The sequence below is a fragment of the Carassius carassius genome, chromosome 3, assembly GCF_963082965.1.
Source record: "Carassius carassius chromosome 3, fCarCar2.1, whole genome shotgun sequence".
In the NCBI taxonomy this organism is placed as follows: domain Eukaryota; kingdom Metazoa; phylum Chordata; class Actinopteri; order Cypriniformes; family Cyprinidae; genus Carassius; species Carassius carassius.
Genome location: NC_081757.1, coordinates 26,204,036 through 26,226,433, shown reverse-complemented (window position 1 = coordinate 26,226,433; position 22,398 = coordinate 26,204,036). Strand labels below are relative to the sequence as shown.

The window sequence follows — 22,398 nt, the reverse complement described above, 5'->3', positions numbered from 1 at the left end:
TGGCACGTTGTATGTGTTTGCTGTTTTCTCTGAAACGTAGGGTAAGCGGTGCAAAAATGTGATGAATGTTTCTTTCTTTTATCTGAACATTTGTAAGACACATTAATGTTTTTAGATTTGTGGTTAAATAAATTAATTTAAAAAAAGTTTAAAAAGTAAAAAAAATTAAATTAGACCTTGAGGTAAGTCGGTTGGGGTTATAAGTCCATATTTGCTTGCCTATTTATTTAAACATAAAGTAGTTTAAATAAGTGAAATCAATCAATTAGTATGTACAGTGTTGCTATGCTCTACACTATGTGTGTGTAATTTACTATTTAAAGTTTGTAAAAAAAAATTAAATTATTTAAAAATGTAAACAATTTTTAAGCATCATTCTAGATCTTTAAAAATGTATGCACATACTGTATGACGCAAATGATTTTGCCATCTGATACAAATGTCTGAGATCACAAAAGAGTAAAAAAGATTTTCTTTTTCATATTTATTAGTCATTTAAAAATTACACGTGCCATTCATTTGTTGAATGAAAAATGTTATATCAAATAATTTATTTTTATTGATCCCAACATATCTGCGTACCTTTGCCTTAATGGAAATATATGTACAGTTTAAAGTGAGGTGAGAAAACAATACAATACTACTATGTACATTTGTGGGAAGTATTTGAATGCAGGCGTTGGACCATGTGGACCACTGGAGGGCGCTACACTGCAGTTTACAGCACTTTCTCTCTGAAGCACATGGGTACTGCCAAGTAGCTTGTAAAACAGGACTGGACTGGGACAAAAAATCGGCCCGGGCATTTTTGCCCAGACCGGCCCACTATATGATCATAAACACCACCCATCTTTGCACGCCCTTAATTATATGCATACCAACCCCTATTCATTAAAACCACTAATGCCATGTAATGAGTGAGTATAGGAACGAGTGAGAGTTAACAGATGAAATAAGTCAAAATTGTATATTTATTAATGCAGTTGAACTATACTCCACAGCGGTGAATCCTAAAACAAGCTATAAGCGGCTCAGGCGTAGCAATACCAGTGTTTCTTACAGGATTTTTATTAAAACTATGGTGGTGTGTCCTCGGTCCTTCTAGGGGGGTTCGGGGGCATGCCCCCCCGTGAGAAAATTTTGTGCATTTTAATGTTAAATTCATTAATCTGATGCACTTTGAGAGTTCAAAATTAAAAGCTCCAACCCATATTCAGTGTGCAAATTAAACAAAGAAAAATTCAAACCTCTTTTAGTTACAGTGTCTATTTACATTACACCTATACATAATAATCGTTATAATATTAATCCAATGACAGTAATAGCCATATTTTGTAAAACAAATGCACAAAAAAATAAAGGAAACTTTCTTAATTAGTTGTACCAATTTCTATACTTGAAAGAGATAAGCACATGATCTTTTATTTTGAGCAAACTGCATCAAGCTTTTATTTTGGCGGAAAACATGGTTTACAAACGCCTCTTATTAAATTTCTAGTGAATTGCGGTAATCGTCAACTATGCAGATGTGGAAATAATCTACACTCATGACATGGCCTCAGTGTTTTGAAAGTAGTTATGCTTACCGCAGGCTCTACACTTTCTCATCTCTCTCCTGATCCTCCGTCCTCACTATCATCATCTGCCACAGGAGCTGATGAAGGTCAGAAAACATATATTTTGACACAGTTTACAGTGTCTGCTTTAAGGGCCTGGTTCTATTTTTTCACGCTATTTATCTGCACATTCCTTGCGTTTCTTCTCCATCTTTTTTTACAGATACACACTGACACTGCTGCCGCTCGCTCACTCGTTTAAAGTTGTGATTGGGCCAGCCCAGTGTCAATCAAGAAAAGAGCCAATGGGCCACTGATCTACGTGTTTCATGGGCTGGTCTGTCAGAAAAAAAAAACTAACACTGACTTTGACCAATGCATTACACCGGCACAAACCCAGCGCCGCCAATTAAGCAAAACAAAACAAAACGAATGGGCCGCCGATGTACAAATTTTATGGGCCGTTTAAAAAAAAAAAAGTATGAGTATGAGATATCGGCCCAAAAATAACGTCGGCCCACCGGGCAAATGCCCGGTATGCCCAATGGCCAGTCCAGCCATGTTGTAAAATAGACACTGTAAAGCATATCTAAACTGGGTATGATCAAACACTTAATAAATCAACATATAAGTTCATTATTTGTGACAAAAGTTTACATTATGATACGATTTAAGTCTTGAAAAGTAATAAATAGCTCACACATCCCATGAAATCACTGTCATTGACTCAAAATAGGAATTATGAAGGTTATCAAACATAAAAACACTGAGTTTGTATGGGACGTCACACGTCTGCCTGCACATCAGAGCTTTGTTGGTTTTCCAACAATGGTTTTGCTCAAGCTCGACGCGGCCCACAAAGTGAGTGCAGACGTGAGGCCAGTGTAGCCAGAAGACCATCCAGAGCATCTGGATCCAGCGCGGTGCTGTGGTCAGAACCCAGCAGCAGCTCCTCAAACTGCTCACAGTCAAGAAGATCAACCATGTTCTGCAGGAAGAAGCCTTCACAGAACACTGCCAGCTCCACCGCCTCACACACCTGCTCCATAACACACAACAAAACACATGGATGAGAGTTCAGAGGACTGAAGCTTGATACTGGATGGATGAATAATATGTTAGTGTAAGCTGTATGCACATACTTTGGAAATCTGGTAGATGCTCACAGCATTGTTGAGGTTTATTCTCTCTGAGCAGAGGATTTCACAGTGTCTCTTCAAAACTTGAAGCTGGAATGAGTGGGCCACGGGAAGAAGCTGTACGGGACATGACAGTGCATCTAAGCTTAAGTTGACTGCTTTATGAAATATATTTAACAGTACTGTACTATATAGGCTATCCATGTATTTCTTACCTCCAGCAAATCAGACACAGACACATCTAAACATTCTGCTCCTCCACAGTAAAGATGTGCCATCATCATCTGAAATAAACATGTACGAGCTATTTTAACGGGATTACATCATATATGTTTGTCTTGTGTATGTTCAAGCTGAGGTTTGTTGGTTACCTGGAACGTGCTGTATTTTATGTCAGTGATTTCAATAGCCATGTGGTCTGATGTGCCATTACTCCCGTAGGGGCTCAGCAGGTCTCTGAACCTGATATAAAACAAGAGGAGCATATATAAAACATAACCAATCACATAACTGATTATATGGCATTACATTCAAATCAGATCAGTAAGAGACCCACCTCTGTGAAGCAGACATGAGCAGAACTCTGTGGGCATAAAACGGCCTTCCCTCCACCACAAATGTCACATCAGACATCTCTGTGTTATTCAGAAAATGAGCATCTGTGAGGGCAACATGGTACATTTTATCAATCATAGTCTTTTGATCATGAATTGCATATAGAGAGAAGTTACTATTACTTATTGTATGACAGCATGGACTTCTCTTATTTAGCAAGGATGGGCTGAATTTTTCAAAAGTGTACTATACTATAAATACTATATATGTGTCAGGGGTGTTTCCTCCGAGGACATGAGTAGATATGACTGATTATGTTTGGCTGTGATTGGTTCATACAATAATTCCTGCCTCCTGTGTTCATGCACTTTCTGCGTTCGCAAATTAGTCCGAATAAACATAATGGTGTTAATGGGAAGACGGATTTGAAAAAGTAAATAAACAACTCTGACACTTTAATGTAATCACTTTGTTTACGTCAAATTAAGACTAAACATGGCATGAAAACATTATTTGCGGGAGTTTTAAGTGAGTAATCAGCTTGGTGAAATTGAAAGTAAATCTGTTTGTGACCAATATTCATTAAGTTTATAAAATAAAATGTACATTTACATTTGAATATTTTTGAGGATTTGCCTCCTTATTTCAGACACCAGACTCTTGAGTTGATATATGCTATTCTCTCTCTCTCTCTCTCTCTCTCTCTCTCTCGCTCTCTCTCTATATATATATATATATATATATATATATATATATATATATATATTGTATATGCACTTTTGATCAACTCAGTCCATCTGTGCCTGTATATAAAAACTAAAAACTAGGTTAAAAAAAAATATATATATATTTTGAAATTTGTTACATTTTTTTTTTTGACTGATATTGTTCATGTTCTTTAAAAAAAAATCCTTCCAAACCCAAACTTTTGAACAATAGTGTACATAGGTAAAGTATGGTGTGTTACCCAGCTGAGCTGTAGGTGTGTCCTTTACTGCCAGAATACACGGGACGGCTGTAGAGCAGACACAGTGGCTGAAGATGACTGCCAGCTGCTTACGGATATCCTTACTCTGTATTAAAGAAAAGAACACACAGATGTAACCCCTCTGTCCCGGGTCCTCGCAGCCACGCCTTGCACTCGCCCCGAGTGGGCCTTTCAAATACAATATTTCACTTGGCTGACAATTCTTCAGGCATTCACATGATGGTGATGGATTTAAGCACACCTTGCTGGTTTTGAAAATGGAGAAGAGGAGTGGAAGACCCTCTGAGAGCAGCTCCTCGCAGTATTTTTCCTCCCCAATAGTGGTGAAGTCTTTAAGGAGAGAAAGTGTGAGTTCACTCCTGGACTGGAGCTGGGCACTGCGCACTGACTCCAGCCATACGTGCAGCTTCCAAGGCACTCCTAAAAGAGAGAACAAGAAGCTTCTTAAAACACTTTAAACATTGAACAACAGATTACACAACTAATCTATTACTTCTAAAACTAACGGTGCTTGTGCTGTAATGAGGAAAAAAGTTGGTAGTATTCGTTATCTTAGTTGAGAACCACTGTTTAGTGCCCAACAATTGCAGGTTAATCTAACCAGTGGTTTATTAATAATCTCTCTTTATCCCTTGACTGAGTCTGTAATCATCGGATTTAATACGCTTTGCTATGCACATGCCAAAAATATCTCACTGTTTATGCATATCTAATTCAATTTGTTGTCCATTTTCCTTCATTTACTGTACATGAGTCAGATGTGTACCCAGTGCCCTGAGCTCCATGGTGACGTCCAGATATCCGTGCTCAGCGCTGTGAAGGCTGGCTTCCTGCAGGGCTCTGATGCGGGCTTTACACAGCCGTGGAGTGCAGACAGACTTTGCATTTGCTCCATCCTTCATTTCCTGTTTCTTCTGCTCCTCTACTCCCTCTGCCAGGATCTCCTCCAGAGAAAGCACGTCTTCCTGCAGCCACTGGGGCTGACTCAAGAGCTTCCTCAACACATTCCTGGGGGAACAGACAATATTCAATACATAATGGCCTAATTCAGTCTTGATCGGTGCATGTGTTTGTGTCACCGAGGGCTCAGTACCTGTGTCCATGCGCTGCAGCGTGACTGAAGCAGTTCATGCCCTCATAGAGTGAGGATGTCAGATGCACCCGCAGCATTGGGTCAGCACCACGGGACAACAGCAGACTCACCATCTCGTAGTTACCTGAACACACACACCAGTAAAACTATGTTTCTAATAAAACATGTTGAGGAAAGCTGTCCAAAATGTTAAAGGAATAGCTCGCCGAAAATTACAAATTTGTCATTATTTACTTATGTCGGTCCATACCTGTATGAGTTTCTTTCTTATGTTGAACATAAAAGAAGATAATCTGAAGAATGCTGGTAATCAAACAGTTTATAGTCCCCATTGGCTTCCATAGTATTAATTTTCCTACTATGGAAGTCAATGGGGACCAACAACTGTTTAGTTCTTCAAAATTTCTTCTTTTGTGTTCAACATAAAAAAGAAACTTATACAGGGTTGGAATGACATGCGGGTGAGTAAATTATGACATTTTTATTAATTTTTTTAAAATTTTGAACTATTCTTTTAATATTCTATACATCACGATTCAAGGGTTGATTGAAAAATATGCTGCATTTACTTAACCACTATAAAGTGAAAACAATAATATTGTGAAATCAAGAAAGATTTATTATTATTATCAGTGTGAAAACAGCTTAATATTGCTGTGGAAACCATGATCATTTTTTTCAAGATATTCGTTACACTGAAAAATCAAAAGAACAGCATTTATTTGAAATGGAAATATAACATTATATTACTTCTCTTTAAAGTCACTTTTAATCAACTGAATAGATTCTTATTGACTTCCTAACATTGATTTCTTTCACCAACTGATCTTAAAACTTTGAATAGTAGGCTAGTGTAGGCTATACTATTTCATATTTACATTGCAAATAGTATCTGCCACTATTTGTGCCTGGGTGAAAATAGCCTCTGCTATAGTATAGTATATAGTAAAGTAAAACCCATGTTAAGAATACATTCAAACACAACTATTAAAAAGAAAGCATGTTAAGGATGACTTAACACTGTTTTTCCCCACCTGCGGCTGAAGCCAGCTGGAGGGGTGTTTCTGCTGAGCTTTGGTGGCCGTTTCTCAGGGCTGTGCCCTCCACATCTGCTCCCACATCTAACAGGAGCTGGAAAGGCCAAACAAAGTTCATTTAACATGACAGTCCTCCAATGGCAGTTTGCAATGTCAATATACAGTAGAACATGCCTTAATTTGCCATATTTAAAATGAATGTATGACTGTAAATACATACACTATTCTTGAACCACTACATGAAGTAATAGTACTGTACATGTACTGTAACAAGTGTGCATGTTCACCTGCACTACAGATATGTGTCCATGCAGCACAGCAAACGTAAGGGCCACCCAGCTGCGGCTCTCAGGACGGACAGAGGGATGTTTTGGTGAACAGTTGGGCACCTGAAAAGAAAAAGAAAGTTCAAAACAAAACAAAACGTTTGTATTTCTTAGTAAACCACCAAAATGCTTCTACATATGTGTGAGTTCCTAGAGTTTTACACTTAAAATAAACCATTCATTCAACAAAGCCAATATCCTGCAGAGTGTAGTTCCAATCCTAATTAAACACACTTGGACTAGCTAATCCAGGTCTTCAGGATTAATGGACATTTCTGCAGGACTGGACACCTTGCTATAGATAAATAGGTAAAAAGACATATAATGTGGCTGAAGGAGTAGTGTGTCATTACCGCTACATCCAAGTTTGCACCAGCATCAATAAGCATGTGCACTAGAGCCTCATCCCCTGCTGAGCAGGCGTACATCAGAGGAGTCATGCCCTACACACCCACAGGGAGAGAGAAAGAGGGTTTAACATACTTCATCAAAAAACACTTGGTGTAGATGTTAAATATACGTTACTGCATGACTGCATAAATCTATTAAAGGGATAGTTCACCCAAAAATAACAATTCTATCATACTTTACACCCCCCATTTTGTTCCAAACCTGTATGAATTTCTTCCTTCCACTGAACACAAAAGAAGATATTCTGAAGAATGTTAGTTACCTAACAATTGATGGAATGAAAATGGCTATTGTCAACTGGTTACTGACATTCTTCAAAATATCTTCTTTTGTGTAAATCATACAGGTTTGGAAAAACCTGAGCATGATAAATGATGACATAATTATTTGTTTTTGGATGACTACACATTTAAGTCATCCATTTTTATTGTGTCATAATTCAGAAGTTAAATAGGTTCACCTGGTCATCCATTGTGTTCACCCCATCTGGGCCCAGAAGCTGGATAGCCTGGCCAATCAGATCAGTGCGGCCACAGTTGAGCATCCGGAAGCCAAGATCCAGATTAAACTTGTCTGCAGCAGCCTTTGAATCTAGACGTTTAAAAGAGGTGAAGCAGCACTCTGGCCTGAGAAATAGAAGAGGAGAGAGTGAATTTAGAGCTCATTACATTAAAAAATGGTGAATAGCAATAACTTGCCAAAATATTCTGACAGATGGAGACCCAAAGTAAAACGTTAATTAGGAAAATATTGAGAGAAGCAGAAATTTTGGACATGTTGCTGCTGTATGCGTATATTTTCTTTTTCTTTTTCTTCGTTCACAGTTACAGTACACATTGAATGTGCTTTGTATAAAAGCATCCACTAAAAGTACCATTTGTCAGTACTGAGCTCCAGGAACATCTTACTTGAGCTGTCGAGGTTCACAGTCCAGTCCAGGAAGTAGTTGTCGGGCAGTCTGTCTCACATCATCACTGTCCACTAACAGGCTCCGGCGATGCTCCGCATGGACCATAGCGACTCGCATCCACTCCATCAGAGGAGGAAGAAGAGGAAAAGGCCTGAGAGAGACATAGTATTACTCAGTTATTTACCAACATCTAGCACTTTCTTCTCGCCAAAATGCACACACACAAACCACTTAAATCTAAAAAAGGTCAGGGCAGATCAAAAATGGCATAAAACTGGATCAGAGAGAAATGAGGACAGTATAATTACAAAGGCTGCTGAATTTGGCTCGCCACAGCCTCCTGCCTTTCATTACCACAAACAAGCCTGGCACTTCATTCTTAATCACAATTTGTATAACAGCATCTGCCGTCTTCAACAGACACGCCGTGTCGCAGGAATTTAAATCAGTGTAAGATTACAAAACAAATCCTCTACGGTTTTCTTCTTCTTAAGTATCTGTGCCAGGAGCGCAGTGATTGTGAAGCCTGCTCACAACCATAACTGTCCACCTGCTAAAAACATTAGTCTTCATTATCTGACGTGAATGCAGAGCAAGGTTTCCACAGAGAGTAAAGTCGCCGGATCTTACTAGAACAGACCTAAAGTCAAATTCAAAGCATGTATCTATGGGGGGCGGTGGTTTTGGCCCATTGATCTCACCTTTCTTTGCTAAGGGCTATCCTTGGTGGCTCAAGGTTGGGGTTCTCCAGTGACTCCATCTGTGGACTGCGTAGGTAGTAATAGAGTGTGTGAAGAGCATCTGGAGACCAGGAGACGGGCTGCAGGCAGAAAGGACGTCCAGGACTAAGACTGGGACTTGCTGAAACCAAACGCTGCATATGGTGCATTGCACGTGAGACCAAGTCACCTGGAGGACACATACACACACATACAAAGCTCAAATGATATAAAATATCTCATATTGTTAGATACTTTCTTTCAAGACACGCATTGGTAAAAATGGCTTTAGTTCTGAAAGCAGACAAACGCTAAAATCAGTGTGCTGCTGATATAGAAAAGCCATCTGTGTTTCCAGTTCAACCCATAAACTAAAGACAGTAGCTGTGCAGCCAAGCACAATTGTGTCAGTTTCTTTTAAAGTGCTGACAACACACAATTCATAGCATATTTCAACACAGCAAAGTATATCTTCAGACCCATCTGTTTTATGTCCAAATGTGGAAATGGAAGATGATTCGGATAAACTCAAATGTCTAAGAGCTTTATTCTAAATGACTCCGAGGGGCTTTAAATCTGCTGTTTTTGCCTCTCGATGCAGAAAACCAGACACAAGCTGTTCCCCAAAGGAAGAGAAGGTATGATGAGGACGGGCCAAAGACTTCCTCCTAAAAAACAGAGAACTCTACAGTAAAGACAGTGGACACTGTCCTCCATATGTGAAAAGCATCATAGAGGAAAGAAATGAGACTGAGAGAACACAGCGACAGCAGAGATACATCATTTCATCCTTGAATGGAAATTCACTGCTTTTGTACTTAGTTATTGGTGGATAATCTTTAAATAACAGCTAATATGTGAATGAAAGAAAGAAAGATGTGGGAAACAATCGAAGCAATCAATCACATAGGGTCTACATGGTCCTTAATGAACACTTGTGCTCCTTATTTGTTAAACAAGGGCTGCTTTACGATTGCTTGAGCATCTGCAATAATAAAGCATAAAGAAGGTGCTTTTTACTCCTCTGACCCAAACAGAAGGTGCTCTTGTACCAGCAAAACAACTGCAGGAGTGTTGCTGGTCCCCTAAGGGAGAGTGTGGTGAACGCGAGCAGCGGCCCCCCTGCCTCATCCTGAACTGTGGTCTGCTGCGTAAACAAACTGCCCACAGCTCAGGCACTCACACACCCCTAAGGCCAGCCGGCAATGTCAAGATGTTAGATGAACGGCACTTAAAATGTACAGATGTCTCTCTCTGTCTTACCATGTACAAACACTCATGCAAAAATAGCATTTCACTAGACGGTAACAGACTGAAATGAAAAACTGTTAAAAATGGTGTTTATAACATTAAACATTTTAGCAAGAAGAAGAAAAATGCCTTATGGGTGACCTAATTCTTAACGAGAACTGCTGTCTTTTACTAGACTGAGAAAAGCTATTTCACCTTGGTTAGTTCACCCAGAAATGAAAACTCAAGTCATCAATTACTCACCCTCATGTCGTTCCAAACCCATAAGATTTTGGTTCATCTTCAGAACACAAATAAAGACTTTTTTATTTTTTATATTCTCTCATCCTTTCTGTCCAATCCTATGGAAGTCTGTGCAATCATGCATTAAAATGTACAAAAAGATATTGTACAAGTATGAATCAAAAAGTTTGATCCAAGTTTAGGCTTGAGCTGCTCAATTTGGATGGATTACATTAACAATGAACTTTCTGAAGCATCAAAATTTTGGTTCTGTGGACTTACAATCGAGAGACAGAAATCTGTTGGGTTTCGTTAAGAATACTTTTATTTGTGTTTCAAAGATGAGCGCAAGTCTTATATATTATTGATGATAGAATTCTTATGTTTTGGGGATGAGTTATCCTTTTAATCATTTATTAAGAAAAAAAAATCAAGAAGGTTTGAAGTTATTGCACATAGTTGCATCATAAGGCTAGATTGTGAAAAAACATCACGTTTATACATGATCATGTTTCTACATGAATCAATGACTCTTATGAACCAGTTATTTTTAGTGAATCAACAAAAATATAGCACGACCAGTGTAGTCTGATTCCAGAACTACTGACTCTTATGTGAGCTGGTGAATCCAAAACATTATATACAGGCAAACAGTTTAGCTGTTTACATGAAATTAATGGATTTTATGAACCAGTTCTATTTAGTGAATCATAAACACTTTTATTATTATAGATACAATATTATTTGTCTTTTACAGTTCTAAAAGACCTTTCAGTGGAACCCTTGAGTTGCCAGAGCCAGAACTGCTAATCTCTTATGATTTTCAAACCAGGTGGCAACAAGCATTTATTTATTTGTTTAAACTAATAATATGCAATACTTTGTCAAAATCCTTCAAAAAGTGATGAATAGGAATTGAAAAGCTTGTAACTTACTGAGTTCAGAGAGGCTGCCCACACAGGTGGCCAGCAGGGCCTGCTCCAGCGTCCTGAGCTCCAGCTGTGCGTAGGCATTCTCTCTGCTCTCCACCGCTGAGTCCGGACCCTCAGCATACGGGCTGAAATGTGCAGGCAGGGACAGCTCACCTAGTCATAAAAACACATTTTCAGCAATTTAAATCATTAGAACTCAAAGCACCATTCAATCTCTTCGAATTTGATCCAATTATTATCATGTCTCTAAATGTGAACTCTTGCGTCAGTGTTTTGCAACTCTAATAATTATGGGGGGGGGGGGGCGTCTCTGACAGAGATAAGAGGAGGAAATGTGGTAAGTTATAATTTCCTCTGCTGGGAACATAGCTCTTTCTCCTGACTTTAGTCTTGTCTTCCTTGCTCTATTATTTATGCTTTTACTTATTGCTTTTCTAAATGTCTCTAAGTGTCAATTCAGCTCCTGGAGATGATTTTTTGTAGATTAATTATTAATTATAAATGTACAATAACCATGATTTTATTATTTATTGATTTTTTCAGTTATGGCTGGCACATACTCATACAGATCGTCATTGGAAATACATGGCTCTCAACAGAAGGGTGATCCTTTTCTTCGGTCCACAGCATAAGAATAATTCATAAGGAATTTACCAATCCCCACAGAGTTATGAAATGTTATCTGTTTGATCTTGAATGCAGAATTGATACCTTGCCAAGCTTTCATAAAGAAAGTGCAAAATGATAGTCAGTAAAAATAATGAGCAGATCATATATTTGGCATCTGATTCATCAAGCCCAAATGCAGATTGTTTTTTTTTTTTATTTGATTTGAAATCCATGCCTTACCCCTGGATCTCTCTTTCAGTGGGGATCAAATGAGGGATTTGTGTGTGGATTTGTTTTCTTCATCAAGCTAAACGATAAACCATTCATAAGGTACAGTACACACATTCATCTGTTTCTGATGTATGACTCAAAATATCTCTCCAGATGTTGACCACCTGATTTATTGGGGCCATTTTTATAACATCATTGTTTTTGAACTATATTTCTCTTAGAGCTATTTGGGTGAACAAACTCATTGAGAACCATGGCCTCGCTCGACCGCTGCCAATGTATTGTTTTTGCTACAGCAGCAGATTCTCAGCTTAGTGTGCCACGACTGACTACTAAACACAAAAGAGTGATCATCACAGCTAACAATAGCAGTTTTCTGAACAGTTTTCTATTATATAGTTTTTTTACAAACAGAAACTGAAGTTAAAAATATGTGTAAAAAATACGTTTTGCACATATGTAGTACTGAGTCAAATATAACATGTTTATAACCACATATGAATGTGCCCTGAACTGAGGCAGTCTGGTCTAGTTGAGGTCATTTCACATGTGCAACAGATCATATTATTATCTAATACAGTGCAGCTGAAAATACAGAAATATGTCTTTATAGAGACCCCAAATCTAAAGCAGCTTCGCCGGTCTGGGCTCTGCAGCCAGATGGGTTTGTATATGGGTCCGGGTGAGCCACAGGGTGTGTGATGCAGCTGGTCAGGCTGTGGACCCACAGACCCAAACCCCTCCATCCAGGGCACACCCGTTCCCTTTCCCACAGCTGGCCGTGTCTATACTGGCAGCCGTGAGGCTATGACATGCGTCATAAGTAGCCGCACGCTCCCACAGACACACATACAGGCACATACGCTCTCATCTGCTACCATCGTTGCGGACTGAGGAAGAGGGGAATGTGTGTGCACTGCCATTATGTGGAGAGAAATCGAGCTCATGCACACCACTGATGGGAGACTGGGAAATCCATATGAGTGTCATAGGCCTGCCCAGGAGTTACTCTGCCAATAAAAGAGAGAAGCTCTGGGAGATGTGGCAGAAAATACTCTTGAAATGAGATGAGCATATAGAAGCAATATTTGCTGAAGGGAATCCAGGTGTGCCTGGTAGGGTAAATTGCATCTATATAATGGACCTCTTCTAAAGTGTTCATGTGTGCACCACCATAAAACCAGGTATCTGCTTTCAGAACTCTATCGGCGACATCTAATATTGATATATTTATTTTTTTACTGAAAAGTGCTTATTTTAAAGGTGCCAGACTGTTAAGAACTTTCTTTGGATCTCTATTAAAAAAATTCTCAGGTTTTCGGAAAACAACTATTTTGAACTTTTGAGGCAAATTTGGACTTAAAAAAATAAAAATGAGCAAATTACTCAATATAAGTGAACAAATTCAATTATGAACAATTTTGGTAAAACCTATCTTAAAGCCTTTATGTGTAATGCATTATAAGGGATTATTAATGGGTATAATGCATTATAATTATTCATAATGTGCTTTGAAATATATTATATCTTGTCGTAAAATAATTATAACCAAATTTAAAATCCATAGTGTAACAATGAATTGATAAGTGTTATAATGTATTAACTGTGGTTACGTTTATTCATCATATTGTGCAATGCATTATAAAGTGCATTACAAGGCATAACTAATGAATAAAACTACTTTTCATTACTATAACTTACTATAATAAAACTACTTTTATTATGCATTATACGCAAAGGCTTTAAGTAATGTAATAATTTAAGCATTATTTTAATAATGTTTCAATTATTTTACCTTTATTTGTAAATATTATTTATTGCCATGCTATGCACAGTGTCCAATAAATGACCAACTGAAAATCAATTGAAATCAATTGTTTTAAATGCTAGTGATTAAGGCATCATTCCTTATCATTTATGGATATTAATTTAGAGATTTGTTAAGATTACATTTAACAGTTGAATTCTTTTTATTTTAGATGATAGAAAAAGTAATCTAAACCTAACAATAGGCGTGCAAATGAAATGAAATGAAAAGTAAATCCAATGACTGTGTTAAAATGACCTAACTTTGACTTTAATACCATTTCACATTAAGATTTATTGTCTATTTGTTGTGTTCAGTTCTTTCATTCAAAAGTGTTCTCCAACAGAGAACAGATCCCTTAAGAAACTGCTGAAAGAAACCTTTCAATTGCACGCCCAAATGTAATTAGCTTAAATATGAGTGATCAACCTATTTTGCTTGCCTGATTTGGCTTAGGTAATGCGGTGTGAACACAGTGCTCCAGTCACTCTGTCACACGCTCCCACAACACCACCATTCTACACAGGGCACAATGGCACAAGTGTGCTGAAGAGCCAGAATCAATCGGCCCTTGTGTTATAGGTGCTGTACTGGAAGTGATTGTTGATCGAGGACGTGGAACGCTGACTGCTATCTCTAATTGGTAAAGGGGAGGTGCCCTGTTAGTTGTGTGTGACTGTGCACACGGACCATTTCTGCCAAAACTTCCCCTCTCTAGAGGGCAGACCACAGAGTGATGATAATAACAACTTCCTGCATCCCGTTCGGCTACTGATTTAAGACGCAACCCCCAACTCAGTGGAATAGCTTTGCTTTTACAAATCAAGTCAACAGTGAAAGGTTCTTAACAAGCTTGGCCTACTTTCTTTTGTCTTCACCTAATAAAAGAGTTTGAAGTGAATAAATCCAATAGATTTCCAGCATCATGTAACTTTTATTGTAATATTTCATTTCAAGTTTATGATATATCCAGTAAAAACAGAATGAACTCAGGAATATAATTGAAACAGTGGGTGGCTCATAAAGCAGATGGCTCTCTTACTGTGGCAATAGTAACCTGAGCGCAGTAGAAACTTTGTGAATGAGAGGCTCCTGGAGTTTAACAGTCTTCATAATGATAAAGTTAAAATCATGCAGATCTTGGCATGGTGCTGCTACTCCAGGTGTTCACAAACTCAAATGCAAGAGCGAAAACAGCGTTCCACAGGCATGCTGCTGCCAAAACATCACTTATTCAGCTCAGCTTCAAAGAATATGAGGATGATTCTTCAATTAGGGGCACCTTTGACAACTTGAAATGTGGAAAAATTCAACCATTTTGATCACACTTTATTTTAAGGTCCAATTCAGACTATAAACAAACCATTGACTATGACTTCTGCATCAGTAAACTCCTAATTTGCTGCTTGTTAATAGTTAGTAAGGTAATTCTTAAATTTAGTTATTGGGTACGATTAGGGATGTAGAATATGGTCATGCAGAATATGTGCTTCATAAGAACTAATAAACAGTCAATTTGCTCATTATAGGTATACTAATAAGCAACTAGTTAATAGTAAGAATTGGTCCCTATACTAAAGTGTTACCCTATTTTGCAGTTACAATTATAAAACGTTTGAAAAATTGCACAAATAAATACCAAATGACTTGATAAAATAAGTGCAATGTTCTTTAAAAAAAAACTAAATTTTCTGATTAAACACATTTTGTAAATTATTACTGCATGGGTCAAGTCACCTTTAGCACTTTATACAATACAGATTGTTCCAAAGCAGCTACACATTAATACATAGGAAAATAACTAAGATTTTTTTTTAAATATGAGACAAATTCATATTGTGCCGTATAAAACACACAAAAAAAACAATAAAAAATATTGTTTCTTTCAAGCCAGTTCAGTGTTGATTCTGTCCAGTTCTATAACTGTGTAAAGTTAATCAATTATGAAAAAAACTTAATTCAGCTTTAATCAGCTCTAGAAGACAACAACTGTTGTTATTCATCGCAAATCAGTTCAATGTTGATTTAATCTGGATCAATTACAGTTTTGATATTTCAAAATTAATCAATTGTGAAACAAACAGCTCTACAGAAGACAACATTGTCTTCGTTCGGCAGTGTCAGTGCAGTCAAATCGACAAAGTTTGTGAATATTAAGTGTCTTCCCAGTTTGAATTCCCAACTATTAAGTGGCATTTCTTTAGAGATATCATAGAGGAAAAGCTCCACTAACTGAAGTATCACCCGTTTATTGATGATCTCTGTGACTGACAGACAGGTCACTCATCACAACCTCTCACTTTAGCCTGTTGACACCACTTGTTACCTCAAGCCATAACTAAAACAGATTGACAGCCCGGTCTGTATCAGAGCGGCTACAATCTAAAGCCAAGAATTCACTCTGAAGCCTCCCTCTTGGGAAAGATGGAAAAAGCAGAACTACAGAAACTCAGAGCTACACAGGATCTCCATCTGCCCGCTTCTCTCACCCATAAACCCCTGAGCCAGTTTCCACCGACGCAGTAATTTCAATTGCAAAGTATTTTTGTAGCAGTTCTTCAAAACATGTCATGGCTATAAAGTGGATTTCCTGATCTGGGGGTTAAATGGAGGACAGAGTCTCTTTCTGATGATAGCTTAATTGCTAACAGACTATTCACTGGGCTTCGCAGACTAACAGGGTTATCGCTGAGTAGGATTTTAATGTAATTTAGCTTGTCAAGCTGCAATATTAATCAAAGTCGGAGGGTTTGGTAAGTATGGGATATGTTGAGGAGAGACAACATTATAACATTAATCATGCAGAGCTAATCCATAAAACATGATGGGTGTCGAGACTCAAGGCAAACAGATTCTGCTAAATAAATCACTCAGTGTATTTGCTGTGATGTCACACACTTGATTAAGTTGCACTCTGTGGTAAAGAATCCACACACACCACTCAAGGAACACAATGTGGATGCTTAATTATAGTATCCTCTATTAACCTTCTGAAATAACTTTTCATCAAGGTGTTGATTACATCACATTCAATTCACACAAGATCCTCCCTTGGAGAAGCTAATATCAAGTTTGACACCTACTTTAACTGTTAATGGTGGAACAAAGACGTGTATTCTTAACATGACTGATTAACAGTGATTTTTATTGGCTGTCAGGAGCTATGGTGTTCCCCAGCGTACACTTATTCATTCAAGTGCTTTTTCTGTGCTTTATGAAAAGCTCCAAGGAAGATTGTTCTTTGAACATTAGCAATGTGTAAAACCTTTAGTCTTGCACATATATTTGGATTAATGAGGTGCTAAAGGGACCTCTTTCTTTCAGTTGTGAATGCTCTTTACATGAGCTTCAAGTGCTTCAATGCTTGTAGCAACAAAACAATGAAGCAGCCCCATAAAATGTTTTATGTTGTGTCATGAAATGCTACATTCCTACATACATTTAGATCTTGTTTGATGTAAATCAAACCGCAAGTGTTTCCTCTCTCTTCCCATTGCACGAATCTTATCAGAGCTAAAGGGATAGTTCACCTAAAATTGAATATTCTGTCATCATTTATTCACCCTTATGTTAGGATAAAGAGGTAACCCAAGGTCTTCAGAATATCTTCTTTTTGTGTTTCTCAGAAGAAAGCAAGTCATTTACAGGTTTGGAACAACTTGAGTAAATTTTGGGGTCTGTCCCTTAAAATTCAAACAGAAATCAGCAATGGAAAATTGCCTGAATTTTGATGAATCTGAAGTCAATTCAGTGCCCCTTCAATGGCCACCCTGAATGTAGACTAATACCTAACACCTCTTTTGAACAGATGCTAATGGAACCAGGCAAGCATGCTGAGGAGTTGAGGAGGGTCAACTCACACACAGAGCAGCTGTCGTTGCATGCTCTACGAAGGCACCTTCTCCTCTTCTTATAGAAAGCATTTGTCCACTCTAGGTGCTCGAGGGGCCGAGTGAGACCCTCAAGACAATGTTTATAATAGCACTCAAAGGCTACATGTGCAAACACCGAGCACAGGCCTTGTGTGAAATACTAGCTTTTCTGTAGCAGCTTCTGTACATCCAGCACAGCAAATGTTTCTAAATATTCCCAGAGGATGTTTTGGACTTCCGAGAAAATAATCTTACTTAAGAAAAAGGTTCAGCCTTTTAAACGCACTTGAGTTTTAAATGACCATGGCTGGGAAATGCTCTAATTTCTGCGGTTTGTAGTCAAGCTCAAAGAAACTGGCCTGTGTGGGCGGAAAGTTTTATGAGGATAATTAACCAATGATGATTACAAGGCTCCACACACAGACCAGAACTCAACACCCCATTCTGTGGGACTGCTCTCACGCTGCACAGAGCCAATCTGATGTGAACTGTGTCTCACCTGCATCCCCTCATTTGACCGGCTCTTTTATGTCCTGTCTGTCATTAAAGCCAAGTGGGGATCACAATTAAATTAGACTATTTATTCAAAGGCCCTATCACTTTCCTTCCAGAAAAATAACATGTTTCCGTTTGACATCTTGCCTGGCTGAGTCATAATGGCCATTATTAGCTTGTTTATTGTGAAGCTTGTCTGTGACTGCAGTTGACCTCCGCCTAAAATTACTGTATAGGGATAAAATAATCAAATACAATCAAAAACTGATAAACGGTTATTTTAGAAAACTAGTTGTGAGTGGAAGCAAGAACTAATAGATGTAAATATATTTTGTAGCTATTTATGCTCACTGCTGCGCTCTCTCATTCTGAAGAGATGCTTGTTTTTTTTAATTACCCCCTGCCAGCCACTGGTGGGTTGTATAGATTTTCAGCTGGGATTTTCCCAATGGCCTGCAATAAACACTGTTTTAAGTTCATAAAAACCCAACAAATAGTCTGCCATGCTAACCTAATAATATACTAAATAAACAAATACATTTCAAGAAGTGGTGTTTTGTGTATTAAGTAGCAACCTACAATTTAATTTAATCATAATTCACACTTCTAATGCCATTTGCTCAAGGCAGTCTGTGTGGACAAATGCATAGAGACCAAAGAACAAGACCACAGCAGCTTTCACAATAGAAAATGGCCTTTTTCTGTCATTTAAGCTGTGCAGCATTAAACAGTTCCAGATGTGGTTCTGCTCAGCATGTGAGACGAGAGTGTTTGACATGAAAGCCTTAATGCCAGCCTTCAGTCTCTTCTCACTCTCTCTAAATAAAAAGTACTATTTCTCAAATGTCAGATTTTTCTGGATGAATGAAATTTGAAATTGACACACCAACACATGCATGCAAATAATATTTTATACAACATACTACTCTGTTGTATAAAACATTTTACTCTGAGAGCTGGATGTGAAGCGTGCTTCATAGAATGGCATGTGCCTGCTGAGTTTCTAAGCCTCACACAGGTCAGCTGTGTCTCAGTATAAGTGTGCAAAACAACTTTACCAGCCACGGGTGACAGAGCACGAGTGCACGGTCACATCAATCATGCTGAGTGTGTACATGCGAATCGGATTAATACATTTCCAAGCCTAAACTCTTAAAATTAAAAGGGGGTGTCACATCAGTGCCAATGAAGAACCATTTTGGGTTTTCCCAAACAATTCTTAATTTTAGATAATATTAGAGTGAAGGAGATTTTAACAATCTAAAGAACCTTTTGTGCAATGGAAAGTTTCCCTGGGTGTGACAGGTTCTTCATAGAACCATACATGCCAATAAATAAATGTTTTTTTAAGAGTGTAGGGTGGAAAGTAAAAACCACACACAGCAAGATGTTAATAGCGACCACATTCAGATGTACTAAGTGTATAGTAGTGTAGTGTAGTTTGTGTGCTGTTGTTGCCATTACAGCAGCTTGATGGTTTCTATTTCAATCCCACGAGATATCAATAAACTCTTACTTTTCTTCTTAAAAGGCATGGAAATGAAAATATTATTTACTCTTTTGACCCCAAAAGACATTCTTTCTGCACAGTGCCAAGCAGACCAGCTTTGTACATGCTGCCCTGTCACAGAGACGATCACCAGACTGATTTAAACCGAGGGAGAGTGTGTGATGGCTTTTTATTCTTCTCACTCTGGCCTCTCTCACTTGTTTCTGCTTATTTTCCACAACTTGCATGGCTTGTGGATGGCTTAGAGCAGAACAATGGGCTTTTTGTGCACTTCTAAAATGCGTGTGCCTATTGGGATGTACAGCCATAGCTAAACCTTATTTATAATGTGCAACCTTCCATTTAATCAGTAAGTTCTGATACAGAGAGAACCGTCGAATTAAAAAAAACAACAAATACAGACAGGTAACAAATATAACACATCAAGGCTGAATCATTAAATGTTTAGCTATAATTAAATCAGTATTACTTGTGACAGTCTACAACAAAATTACGGATGCACAGGTTTAATAAGCCTGTCTACTTGTGCCAACAGATAGCAAATATAATTATCTTGTATTCGGCTAACCGGTTTATTGTACGATACACCAAAGGCAACGCATCACTGGGCCTTGAGTTGTCATTCATAATGATCAGGCTTGAGGGGAGACTTGCGTTTCTGACATTTGTTTATGCATAATTACTCAGAGCTGACATCCCTCTTTGAGAGAAGATGAAAGTGAAAACGATAATTAGTATTTTCACCGTAACCAAGATCAGGGAGCCCTTCAAAGACTAACCAAATCACACATTAGTCTCTGTATACAAAATAATAATGAATATATTTTACATGCAGAGATCATGTTACATTACAAATGTAATAATTTTGTGCAGCTTTGCAGGGCCACTTGTAATTGTAAATTAGTGTTAGCAATTATAATTACTTGGTATCAACATGCACAATAAAACAGTTGTTAATAGAATACGAAATTAAAAGTGCAACAGTGAAAGTGTATTATTTGGTCAACTGTAACAAGCAGTTGTATCAAACATTTATTTTGAAGGTATTCCATATTTCTCAAGTCACATAAACTCATATTTATATTAAACCATGTAAATTTTTGGTATTACTGAGTACTGTAATGTTAAAGACTATATAAATAAAGTAAAATTAAACGAGCCACAGGCCCTAAATCAATGACCACCATAGGAAATTACCAGAAGAACCGATGTGCTCCAAATCCAACTTTCCTTCCTGGGTTTTAATGCTATGAACTTGAATGGACGGTTTCAAGTGTTAACTACTCTTAATTATATTAATTATTGTCTTACCATTGGCGTTCTTCCCGCAGATGAGATGTTCATAGTTTTGAACGAGACCAAATATCTCCGCGTCATTGCTGACGACAGCCTCCAGCGCCTCAGCGGTCACTGGAGAGGTGTTGATCCCGCTCTGCGCCGCCAGCACCCGGAGCCCGATTTCCTCCACTAGATTTTCAATGCAGGCGGTCAAACAGATGGCCGCGTACTCGTGAATGCGCACTGAGATGCGAGTGTCCACCATCCAGCGGAAAAAGCGTCCGACAGACAAACTCAGTGTGCAGCGGGAGGACTTGCTCTTGTGCAGGACCTCCCCAGCGCTCATGCTGTACAGCGAGATGGCTCGGACCGCGGCCGAGACGCAGCTTTCCGCCAGCGCCCAGCTCATGACCAGTCTCATCGCGCTCTGCACCTCGAACCGCGTGCACCTGCAGTGCACAACACTCAGCCGCTGCGCCTCTCTGGAGATCCGCAGCAAAGCTCTACGCATAAGCAGTGACAGACTTCTGACGCTCTCTGGAGTGAAAGACAGTCCCTCTCCAACAACTTTGCGCAGGACAACATCGATCTCCTCATCTGTCCAAGGGAACTCTTCTAACTCTGGTAACCTCGGACATTTGGAGAATATGTCCTCTGGGTCTTCAGGAAGCACCGTGTTCACTGTGTCCCAGCTGCTGTTTCTGCTGTTCATGGAATCCGTGTAGCTGCACCAGTTTCCTCGCTGTGGAGAGCTGATGAGCGCCTGAGAGTTGGACTTGGAGGAGGACAAGCTGAGGGATCTGTAAGAGTCACCGGCTCCATATCCAGAGTCCAGGGTCAAATCCTCCAAAGTCTTCATAGTAGTATTGCTCAAGGCTGCCATGGCTTGCTTATATTTGTAAGTGGGGTGATTTATTCCACGTTTTTCAATATATAGGACTTAACAGCAAGTGCACCTCTCCCCTGGTTAGTAAACACGCAGCGCAAAGACAAACTCCTTGACTTAAGTTAACGCACGTCCATCGTAAAGCACAGCTCTTTAAAGATCTGCACACATGGGCGATCCAATGCCGTATGACCAAACGCTGGTCAGAAAAACTTTTGACAGCTAAGTTTCGTCCAATCAGCGTACAGCTTTCTCTCAACCAATCAGACACGCGCAACGCTCGCGCAGTTCAGTGCCAAGTCAGAACATAGGAGTTCGGTGTTTTTTATTCTATCTAAACACAGTCTACCTCTAATTTACATCACTATCGACACCACTAAACTTTAATAAATAAATAAATGTTTGTTGTTTGAATGACCATGATTAGTCTCGGGTTAATAGGCAATACATAGCAGCTAAATTAAACAAATTAAAATTGTATACTTATTCTATAGAGGTGAAATATTTCTGCATCTGTTTGATGCACATTTATGCCCTCGTGTGGTGGTTAGTAGAAGGATTATGCTGAAAT

General features: G+C 38.6%; 2 protein-coding genes across 2 annotated transcripts in view; both read right to left on the bottom strand.

The window, feature by feature from the left end:
- The window catches only part of LOC132124032 (methylthioribulose-1-phosphate dehydratase-like), a 310,976-nt gene extending 309,524 nt beyond the window's left edge, over positions 1–1,452 (bottom strand). The window contains exon 1 of the mRNA XM_059534778.1: positions 1,441–1,452. The gene's annotated coding sequence lies outside the window, so the exon portion shown is untranslated. The remainder of the gene's footprint in view (positions 1–1,440) is intronic.
- On the bottom strand, positions 475–22,033 carry abtb2a (ankyrin repeat and BTB (POZ) domain containing 2a). Its single transcript, XM_059534711.1, has 18 exons — positions 20,975–22,033; positions 11,143–11,292; positions 8,717–8,924; positions 8,014–8,166; positions 7,566–7,731; positions 7,048–7,137; positions 6,656–6,757; positions 6,366–6,462; positions 5,332–5,455; positions 5,005–5,246; positions 4,480–4,658; positions 4,218–4,323; positions 3,252–3,354; positions 3,067–3,157; positions 2,911–2,979; positions 2,699–2,812; positions 2,132–2,595; positions 475–775 (listed from the first exon to the last, which is right to left on the bottom strand). Exons 1-17 carry the CDS (start codon positions 21,822–21,824, stop codon positions 2,395–2,397), a joined length of 3,045 nt encoding a protein of 1,014 aa, XP_059390694.1. The 5' UTR covers positions 21,825–22,033; the 3' UTR covers positions 475–775; positions 2,132–2,394.
- Positions 22,034–22,398: the final 365 nt, after the last annotated feature.